At 60.1% G+C, this 10,418-nt stretch overlaps 1 protein-coding gene and 1 pseudogene across 5 annotated transcripts; both read right to left on the minus strand.

The window, feature by feature from the left end:
* Window positions 1–1,093: 1,093 nt before the first annotated feature.
* LOC149747570 (uncharacterized) lies at window positions 1,094–5,126 on the minus strand (annotated as a pseudogene).
* Window positions 5,127–5,222: 96 nt separating this feature from the next.
* On the minus strand, window positions 5,223–9,870 carry CASTOR1 (cytosolic arginine sensor for mTORC1 subunit 1). Of its 5 annotated transcripts, XM_022550980.3 has the most exons (9): window positions 9,513–9,841; window positions 8,848–8,918; window positions 7,478–7,665; window positions 7,260–7,392; window positions 6,862–6,985; window positions 6,290–6,403; window positions 6,040–6,122; window positions 5,850–5,944; window positions 5,223–5,722 (listed from the first exon to the last, which is right to left on the minus strand). In XM_022550980.3, exons 1-9 carry the CDS (start codon window positions 9,623–9,625, stop codon window positions 5,654–5,656), a joined length of 990 nt encoding a protein of 329 aa, XP_022406688.1. In that variant the 5' UTR covers window positions 9,626–9,841; the 3' UTR covers window positions 5,223–5,653. The 5 variants fall into 5 exon arrangements, with proteins under 5 accessions (XP_022406688.1, XP_030620180.2, XP_089750837.1 ...); XM_030764320.2 differs by lacking the exons at window positions 8,848–8,918; window positions 9,513–9,841 and having other exon boundaries at window positions 7,478–8,835; XM_089894711.1 differs by lacking the exons at window positions 6,290–6,403; window positions 8,848–8,918; window positions 9,513–9,841 and having other exon boundaries at window positions 7,478–8,836.
* Between the last annotated feature and the right edge of the window lie 548 nt (window positions 9,871–10,418).

Here is a 10,418-nt window from a genome sequence, read left to right on the forward strand (position 1 = left end):
GGCAGAGTTTAACAGGCAAAATGTGGGAACAACCCAAATGTCCATCAACGGATAATGGATAAAAAAAGTGGTTATGTCCATACAATGGGATATGATTCAGCCATAAAAAGAATGAAGTACTGACACACACTCCCACCTGGATGCACTTCAAAAAACATCATGCTGAGTGAGAAGGCCAGACACCAAAAGTCACATATTAGATGATTCCATTTACAGGAAATGTCCAGAATACTGAAATCCATAAAGACAGATTGGTGACTGCCAGGGGTTGGGGGAGGGGAGTGGGAAGTGACAGCTAAGGGGTATAAGGTTTCCTCTTGGGGTGATGAAAATGTGTTGGGAACTAGAAAGAGGTGATGGTTGCACAACACTGTGAATGTACTACATGCCACTGAGGTAGCTATTCACTTTTTACTTTTGGCCGTGCTGCGCAATCATGCCCCAACCAGGAATTGAACCCTGTGCTCCCTGCAGTGGGAGCGCAGAGTCTTAACCACTGGACCGCCAGGGAAGTCCCACTATTCACTTTTAAATGGTCAACTTTATATTATGTGAATTTCACTTCAATTAAATAAAAATTTAAGGCAGAGTTAAGAACACGACTCCAGGAAAACCAAGAGGCTGGGAAGCAGGAAGTCGACTCCAAAGGGGCTGGAGAGTCAGAGGGTCTCCCACAGCCCCTTCTGTGTTATTGCCCAGTGATCACCTGTGCATGGGCTTTTTTTTAAAAAAAAATTAATGTATTTATTTATTTATTTTTGGTTGGGTCTTCGTTGCTGCACACGGGCTCTCTCCAGTTGCAGCAGGCGGGGGCTACTCTTCGTTGCGGTGCGTGGGCTTCTCGTTGCAGTGGCTTCTCTTGTTGCAGAGCATGGGCTCTAGGCACACGGGCTTCAGTAGTTGCGGCACATGGGCTCAGTAGTTATGGCTCACAGGCTCTAGAGCACAGGCTCAGTAGTTGTGGCGCCCGGGCTTAGTTGCTCCACAGCATGTAGGATCTTCCCGGACCAGGGCTCGAACGTGTGTCCCCTGCACTGGCAGGCGGATTCTTAACCACTGCGCCACCAGGGAAGTCCCTGTGCATGGGCTCTTGTCAACTTAGAAAAGGCACACCTAAATTTAAAAGGCCAGGGTATGCCAGCTCAGGACAGGGCCTGGAAGCTGCCTGGAGTGGAGGCTCCTGGTGTGAGGAGAGAGCAAGTATAGGTGAGACACTGGAGGGGGAGGGGGGCCGGGGTGGGGTGGGGATGGGGGGGCTGGTCTCAAAGACAGAGCAGGGGGGCTGCGGAAGGCTGGAGACAGGGGAGGGAGGGAGCACACTAGTGCTGGGGAAAATATGCTTCTGCAGCCAGAGGAGAGGGAGACCCAGGCAGGGAGACCAGTGGGAGGTCTGGGGTGGCCACACAGGCAAGGACAACCGTGGGCTGACTCAGGGCCCTGGGAAATGGGGGGTGCTGGGCTGCAGAGGGCACTGGGGCTGGGTCACTGCCGAGAGCTCAGGCTGAGGGGCATATGCACAGGGGGACAGAAAGCAGGGCTAGGCTCCCTTTGGGCTGTAGACAGAAGAGGGACAGAGAAGTGGGCAGAGAGGGAAGAGGGAGATGGGAGAGGCTGGGGGGAAGGCGGCCAGGGGCGGAGGGCAGAGGTGAGGAGGTAGGGCTTGGGGGGCTGGGCAGCACAGCTCACCACTCCCCAGGGGGTGGCAGGGAGCTGGGCCTTCTGCTATCAGGGAGAGGGAGAGCAGGGGGCCCTGAGGGAAGTGGGTCCCCAGAAGGAAAGTGGACAAGAGGGTGTACACGGGCACAGGTGTGAATGTGAAAACAAAAGATGCAGACGTGTGCACGCACACGTGGACATAGAAAAACTGCCCCAGCCACAGACAAAAACAGACACACAGAAATACATGCCACAAATGCTCACACACAGGCATAGATGCACACACCAGCCACACATACACAGGACACATGCAGACACGGAGCCAGGCACACAGCTGATGTTTATAAGAAATTGGATGCATGCACAGCCATAGACATCCAGACCTCCGACATGGAGCCATAAGTACAAGGACACACGGACACTGAGATACACGTGTAGACAGACACACATACACACACTTTCTGGCCAAAACAGACTTGCCTGTCGATGCCCATGAAGGCCTGCACACTGTGAATGCACACACCAGTGCAGCACACCCACCCATGTGGCACCGTGACCAAGCCCTGGGAAGGGAGCTCTGGGCACCCCCATTTGAGATACCCCTGGCTCGGGAACCCCAGCACCTGGGCCCGCCTGGGAAAGTGAGACACAAACCCCGCCTGCTGCCCAACGGGCTCACCCAGCCCAGCCCAGGGTCAGGGAGGAGGCAGGGCTACGCCTCACGTGCCCGCCCACACACCCACTGCCACGCACCCCTTGCCACCAGTGGTTGACACTCAGTCACCAACGCAGACAGCTGAGATTGAGAGGGATCTTGAAAAATCCTCCCGGTCCCTCAGGGTTCAGCTAAAATATCCCTTCCCCCAGGGAACCTCCCCAGGCCCCTAGGGGCACTATTGACCTTCTCTGTGAATAATGGTTCTGCCATGCCCAGCTGTGTGACCTTGGTTAAGTCACTTCACCCCTCTGTGAAGTGCTTCGTTTCCCCTGTGTAAAAGGGGGATAATGAGAGCGTGTGTTGAATACATGAATTAATAGAACACACCGCTCCCCTCTCCCACATACGGATGGGGAAGCAGCTTCCCTGGGCTCACAGTCAGCCAGCTGCAGACGGCTGCCCCTCCTTCCTCCTGCTTGGACCAGTCCCACCCGGTGGGACCAGGTAGAACATGGAGAGGGCGTGGCCTTATTCTCCCCTCTACGCAGGAAAATAACCCCGCTCTGGAGCAACTTGGTGAGCGTGGGACCTCACGGCCCTACCCAGCTGGGGTGGGGGTGAAAACCTTAAACCCTGAATTTCTGCTCAAATGCCTTCAAGGAGGGCTGAAGAGGTCACTTCTTCTGTATGAGCATGGAGATCAGAAAGGGTAGAAATGAGCCTGGGACTCTTCACGCCTGAGGTTTGCTCGTCTCCCGTCCCCACCCACCCAACAGCCCCCCCTGCAGATGCTGGACGTGGGGCTGAGGGGCTGAGGGACTGCGGGCAGGGCCCTCCCTGGGCATGGGCTGCATCTTTCTGAGAACAAGCACTTAGGCTCCGTGGTCCTCGGCCTCATGCTCAGGAGTGGCCGCGCTGAGGCAGACAGGTGGACTGGGGCTCCAGGTGAGCCAGTGAGCGCCCCCAACCTCAGTTATGAATGACCCAACCCGAGGCCTGGGCTGACCAGACCAACTTCCTTTTCCCTAGAATTCTCTGGAGCCTGGGTGGACAAGGAAGTGGTTCTGCGAGTCCCCCTCCCCTGGCCCAGGACAGCTCAAGACCTACCTGTCAGACAGCACCCAGCGCATCAGCTGTGCGAGAAGGCCAGGGTCATATCCCCTTCCCAGAGAAGCTGTGTTCTCCAGGCACTTCCCAAGCCCTGTGCCCCAAGCCCTGTGCCCCAACCCCAGGGATGTCTCAGTCTCCTGCACTCCCTGAGCAGGTCTCCCCATCTGTAACCTGCCAAGAGGCCGAGAGCCGGCCCAGTGACCCCCAAGGACCCTAATGCCCTGGGAGCTAACAATTCCACACACAATTGCATGTGTGTAGTGGAGACGCAGGTGGACATGCTGGCCTCTAGGCCTGGGCCTGAGTTGTACCAGCCCACCGGGGCAGGCCTGTGGCCTCGCACCCAGCCCAATCCCACGGGCAGTCGCAAGATCTAACCATTGCCAGGTTAGGACCCAGTGTGGGGGACCAGGTGAGACCTGACACACTTGGAAAACTGGGATGACAGAAACGCCTAAATCAGGCAGTGACTCACAAACTGACAGGCAGATGGACAGACCCCCAGAGCTGGACGTGCGGCCAGGAGCTCTCTAGCTACAGGTCAGGCAGCCCCAAGAATTCTGGTTCTAAAATCCCCATCTCAGCCCAGGACATTCCTCGAGCCAAGGCCCAGGGCGGCCCCTCCAGGGAGAGAAGCAGGACCCTCCCCAACCCAAAGACAAACTACAAACAAACACCCCCTTCCCAGGGTCCAAGGGTATAGGATCCTGAGGGAGTTGCCTCCTAGGTCTCAATGCACTCGGGGAAACGGAGGCCAAGGGGAAGGGGCTGGCCCAGGGCACCCGACCGCCACTCACCGGGCTGGGCTGCACTCCCTGCTCCTCTGATCTTTAGCCCCCAGGTTCCCAGGGGCAGGGCGGGCGCACTGCCAGAGGTCTGGACCCGTTCTGGCTTTTCTGGGGAGCCACCATGACCTCTGAGTACGCTGAAGTCACACCCTTCTTCCCTTCCTGAGCGCGGGCGGGTCTGGGCTGAGGGCACCCGATAACCTCCCCAGCACATCTGTGGGGCCCCATCGGGCCACAGCGGAATCCCAACTCACAGAGCAGGGAGGTGGCCCCTCTGTGACAGGAAACCCCGGCCCAGATGTGCAGAGCCTCTGGCCCCAGCGTGCAGCCATCGAGGGGAGAGGGGGCTCCAGGTGGCCTCCAGGCCCCTGTCCTGTCCCCCCAGCCAGGGGAAGCCCAGTGTACAGACTCCCAGGTGCACACTCTGACTGGCCCCCTCCCACTCCTGCTCCAGGAGAGCCCTGGTTGCAAGAACTGACTGCTCCCGTGAGGGACAGAAAGAACTCAGGCGTGGTCCAAAAGAAAGCAGGCAGCAGCCTGAAGGAGAGGTGCTTTAGGGCTCCCCTCCTTGAGGGGATTCTGCAACAGGCCAGCCACACCCAAGGTGCCAGGGAGGCTGGGGGACCCCCAGGCAGGAGGGTCTGGGAGTCTCTTCCCTGTTCTGAACCTTCTGGGCTGTTCAGAAGCAGCAAGGAATGAAGAGAAAGCCTGGACCTCAGAGCCAGGCAGCCCTGGACAGGAATCACATGACCCTGGCTAAGTCACTCCACCTCCCAGCGCATAGGTCCTTTGTCTGGAGAACAGCGATAGCTCATCTACACTCTTGAGGTGAGAACTGAGGGAGGTGAGGCCCGGAGCCAGCAGAGCGGGGAGAGTCCAGGACCTCAGGCAGAGGGGCCCTGGGGAGCTGTGGGGCAGGCATGGCCAAGGCCTGGACAACCCCAAGGACCACAGCCTGGCCTGCTCACTACAAGCTCTTTATTAACAAGTTGATTAAAAAAGAAGAGAGATAGAGATGTAAAAATACTTTTTTTGGAGACCCCAGGAAGGGAAGGCACTGTCAGAATTCACTTGGCCAGGAAAGGCAACAGAGCCAGAGGCAGAAGGGAGATCAGGCCTTCTGGGGAGCAGCCGGCCCACCCAGGGCGCTGAGAGGGGGAAGGCTCGGGCCTCAGGCAGGGAATGTGCAAATGCCGAGGCCCCGCAGGGAGTGATGGGTTGAGGGGCTTCCTGGAGGAAGCCCTGAGCACCGTGTTCCCCTGCGATGGGCAGACACGCGTGTCCACGTGAGAGCCAGTGTGTGCACGCAGCTTACATACACAGAGCGGAAGGAGGAGTCCCCCGACAGGAATATCCCAGAGCTTGAGTAAAAAGCTTTGAGAAGTCTCTGGAAGCTTGAGGACAAGGGGAGAGCCTGGAGGCTGCTGTTCCCCTCAGGGCCTCAGGAGCCCAGACCCTCCTGCCGATGCTGGAGGACCTTGATGACACTGCCAATGCCATCCTCAGGAACCTGCAGGCAGGTGGACAGAGGGAGGGGTCAGGGCTGCCCAACTTCCTGGGCCAGCTGGGGCTACCTCCTGCCACCCCACCCCCTCAGCGTCCCTCCAGGGGCCCTGGCCCCAGCCAGCAGCGCTCACCAGGGCATGGTCGAAGTTGAAGGTACTGATGTAGTAGGCGGAGATGTCGGCCGCAGCCAGGGGACCTGCGATCTGGGCCACAATCCCACACTCATCTGAGGGTTGAGGAGAGGTCCATGTGGATCGCCCTGATCCCCACCCCCACCCCCAGCCCTTCCCAAGCCCCTGACACATGAGGTGCAGCCCTCACCAAAGCCCAGGGGCTGTCCGCCGATGCGCACCATCCTCCACAGCTCCCCTGAGGAGCTGGTCAGCAGCAGGTCACTGGGGAACCTGGGGAGGCAGGTGGGCAGTGGGCAGGGCACCCCTGTCCCCTCCTTGCCCCACTATGAGCTCCCTGGGCAGGTCAGCCTGGTGACCTCGGAGTCTGCCACTCTACCCCCTCCCTCCCTGGGGCTGGCTTAGGGCCTGTGGCCCACCTAGGGTCAGGGGTCACATACTTTTTCTGCGTTTCAGCATCCATGACAATGGAGATGTAGCCCTCAATGAGGGAGAAAGCAAAGAAGGTGATGGAGCTGGACCCAGGACCACCGGAGGCTGCCTCCTTAGGGGGACTGGGGAGGGAGAGTAGGTTCAGGTGCTCTGTCCACTCCACCTCCCTGTTGGCCTCCACACCTGGGAAGGGACTGGCACAACTGGCCCTGGGCAGACCCTCCTGTCCCTGGGCCACTTTCTCCCCTTCCAAGCACCCTGACCTCCTGCTGGTGTAGGTGGGGATGGGGGAAGATGATGAACCCTGCTTGTGCCAAAGACACAGAACCCAGGGCCGGAGGGCCTGCCAGGGCACAGCTCAGGGGTGGCTCTGCCCACACCAGAGAGGAGGGCTCCAGCTGCGGCATCAGGACCTTGCCTGAACCTCAGTGCACGATACATGTGCATCGCAGGCTGCCAGGAACCCCAGACACAGAACAGGGCACAGAATCCGCAGAACCAAGGGATGGGAGGAAGGTGGTGGGAAAGAGCACGGGGAACAAGATATGAGGACAAAGAGACAAATGCAAACAAGGCCCACCTGTGCGAATAGAAGAGGACATCAATGAGGGTGGTGGCGATGGCTGGCAGCGTCTCAGGGTCCAGCGTGAGGACACAGAAACGGTTCTCTGGGCTCTGGATGGGATGCACCGTGGGGCTGGGACCTGCTCCGGAGGGGCAAGGTGGTGGCGGGTGAAAGGGCTACTGTGGGCTGCGATGCCCCCTGGTGGCCAGCCAGAGAGGAGGCCTGGGCTGGGTGCCGGGTCACGGTCTACATGCAGGTACCTGCCTGAGTTTTCCTGGCCCCATCTCCCTATCTTATGAGGGGGTCAATGTCAGCTGGTCTCCCTAAGCCCACAGACCCACCTGCACAAGGGAAGGGGCCCAGTGGGAAGAGGAGCCCCTGCCCAGGCCTGGGTGTCAGAGGGCGGCCCTCACCATGCTGGGCACGGGGAAAGCCGTTGCTGGAATCATCCCTGGCAACGGGCACAGGCTCCCCGCCCACCTCTCGATAAATGTCGAACTCCTGGGCCAGCGTGTGGATCACCACGGACAGGTCCTGCTCTCGCACCTGGGCCACAGGAGATGGCACAACACATGGGTCCCCAGGCACCCATGCCCACCCTGCCCCGCACCAGCACCTGCAGGAAACTCACCAGAATGAAGTCTGTCTGGTAGGTGGACAGCATCAGCACCGACACGTGGTGCTCGGCCAGCGGTGCAATTACTGAGCGGGCGATCTTGGTGACCCCAGCAGCCTGCACTGCTGCGCCACTGTGGGATGACACGTTCAGCACCAGCCACGTGGCCTCAGCCACTTGCAGGAACTCAGATGGGGGCAGCTCTGTGGGGCAGGGGGCACATGCCCAGTCAGGGCCTACAGGGCTGGACCCTGCCCTCAGTTTCCCTGTCTGAGCCTTGGAGAGTTCTACCAAGGTCAGGTCAGGTCTGGAGACTGGAGCTGTCTTCCTCCCCCAAGTTCTGCTCCTGAGACCTGCATGTCTGCAAGGACTGAGAGGTGCTTCAGGTGTTGGCCTGTCAGGGACTGTAACTTCCCAGTTAAGATCGGAGCTCCAAATCCAGACAGAGCTGGGTTCCAATCCCAGCCTCACCATTTACTTTTTGCTGACCTGGGGCAAATGATTTAACTTCTCTGAGCCCTAGTTTCCTCCTCTGTAGAATGGGATGACAGTATTCTGTGGGTTCACAGATGCCTTATACCACATGGCACCACCAGGGGGAGCCAGCAGACCACGTTGGCTGGGGGATGCCCTTCCCTCTGAGCAGACCCAGACTTTTCTGCTGCACAAATAGGGAAACTAAGGCCTGAAGTGGCGCTATGCGGGATGGACCAAGCCCCAGTTGGCTGGCCTGAGGCTCCAGGCCTGTCAGGATGGGTCAAGCTGGCAGGAGTAAAAGACAGATGTCAGCTCCAGGGACCAGGGAGGGACCAGGCTGGCATCCAGTCCAGAGCAGGGGCCACAACCAGGCGGGCGGCTAATTGCCCAAGCACAGCTAGGAGGCTGGCCAGGATCCTGCCCTGGGCTGGCTGCCTGCATTCCTTCCCCAACCCTCAGACTCCTGGAGTCGCCAGACCAGTCCAGGAGGGGGTGACCCACACCAGGGAGAGAAGTCCAAGGAGAAATAGTCCAAAGGCAGATGGGGGTGGTGGTGAAACAGCCACAGAAACCCGATTCTTGCCCCAGAACTGTAACTGAGGCCCTGTTGCTGGCCTGCGGCTGCTAAGTGTCCTCCACACACAGCCCCATTATAAAGCCCTCGTGGGACCCTATAAGATCAGAACCGTAACTATACCCACTTTACATAAGCGGAAACAAACAGCTCAGAGAGGGGAAGTGACTTGCTCAAGGGCACACAGCCAGTGAATAGTGGAAATGGATTCGAACCCAGATCCATCCTCCTTCAAGGCCCCAGCTCTTGCGACCTTGGATCCTAACATTCGGTGAGAATCTGGCAAAGAACGCAGTGTCCTTCCCCTACTCCCCCTCCCCAGCCCAGCCCCCACCTTTGAAGCCCTCCTCGTCCACCATGAGCGTGTAATCCTCGGGGGTCTCCGTCAGGCTGAAGAACTTGCACCTGGTTGGGGGGCGGGGGCATCTTCAGCCTGGGTGGGGCGGAGGGGGCGGGTAGACTCCCGCCGGGCGCCTCCCTGCCCCCTCAAGCCTCAGTTTTCTCCCCAGGACAGTGGGGTGTGTGCCCCATCTCCGGAATTGCGGACTCCTTTCCGCCTCCCCGACCTCTGCAGGAGCCCCCTGCCCCTCCATTCAGGGAGGGAGGAGAGGCTCACCCGCGGCGACAGTCCCGGGGCGTCGGACCTTGGGCCCCCAAGACCAGCCCCTCTGACCCGATGGGAGGCATCTGTAGAAAGCTCCCCGCTGTCGCCAGGAAGGAATGCCCCCACCTGACACCACCAGGAGTTAAGCATTGACCATCCCAGGCTGTTTGCGCCTTAACCGGCCCTGGGAGGGGGCCTCACGGGGCCGGATAGGCGGCGGTCCCAGGGAGCGTAGGCCCAGGCCGGATGGCGGCCGGGGGCGGGGGGAGGGAGGGTGGCAGAGAGGGCTCTCCCCGCCTGCTGCCGCTGGCCCCGTGGCAGTCCTAATCTCCCGACCCCGTCCCAAAGCGACAGTGGAGCCCACCCCCATATGTGCCCCGAACCCGGGCGCGCACCGGCTTCGGCGGGGCAGGAAGAGCAGCTTGATGAGCGGGTGGGTGTAGAGCCAGAGACCGGGGCGGGCGAGGCTCAGCACCCGCACCCGGTGCTCTAGGATGTGCAGCTCCATCGCGGCCCGCACGGAGCCGACCCCGCTGCCAACCTGGCCCAGGCCGTGCTGGGGGCGGGTCGGTGGGGGCGGTGCCAGGGGGCTTAAAGGAGCCGGTGGGCGGCCGAGTCCACGCCGCCACCTACGCCAGCTCCCTGACGGCCACGCCGTGCGGGACGGGCGGCCAATCCAGGGTGGCCACGCCTCCTTCTAACGCCGGAGCTACCCTCCTCTCCTTCCAGCCCGCCGAACTCCGCCCCTGCTGCCTCCTCCCCCTCGTCTGTGGCTCGGGAATCACCCTCTGACCCCACCCGCGTCGAGTGCTCTAGGCCCAGCCCGTGCCTCGCCCCCTCGCCGGGCTCCGCCCTTTCCGTTGGACGCCCGCTGCGCTGGGGTCCGGAGCCAGCGGATGTTTGGGGTCGTTTCTGTCCTTGGGCCCGCATCTTATGATTAATTTCACTGAGCCCTGGAGGGCCACAAGACGAACCGGGGCTGGGCTGGGACAGAACGCTGCCCCCAAATCCGTGGAACACGGAGGGGTGGGGTCCACTGTGCAGCCCAGGCGATCCTGTGGTTCTCAGCCAACAGTGTCCTGGCATCTTTCCCCCTCCTTCCTCTCATGGCTCAGCATGGTGCAGGGCCACCAGAGCTGGCTGGGGTGGTGGAGACAAAAGACCCCCAGCAAGGGCTGTCCAGGACTAGTGTTGATACGTACCCCTCCGTGCTTTGTGAACCCTGTCAGTGGACTGACAAGGTGAAACCTAACCTGGACTTGGTGGCCCCCACATCTGTTCCTCTCACCCAACTTTCAGAA

The sequence above is a fragment of the Delphinapterus leucas genome, chromosome 14, assembly GCF_059928025.1.
Source record: "Delphinapterus leucas isolate spDelLeu-1000000601 "Yukka" chromosome 14, BTC_Dleu_Yukka2, whole genome shotgun sequence".
NCBI lineage: Eukaryota > Metazoa > Chordata > Mammalia > Artiodactyla > Monodontidae > Delphinapterus > Delphinapterus leucas.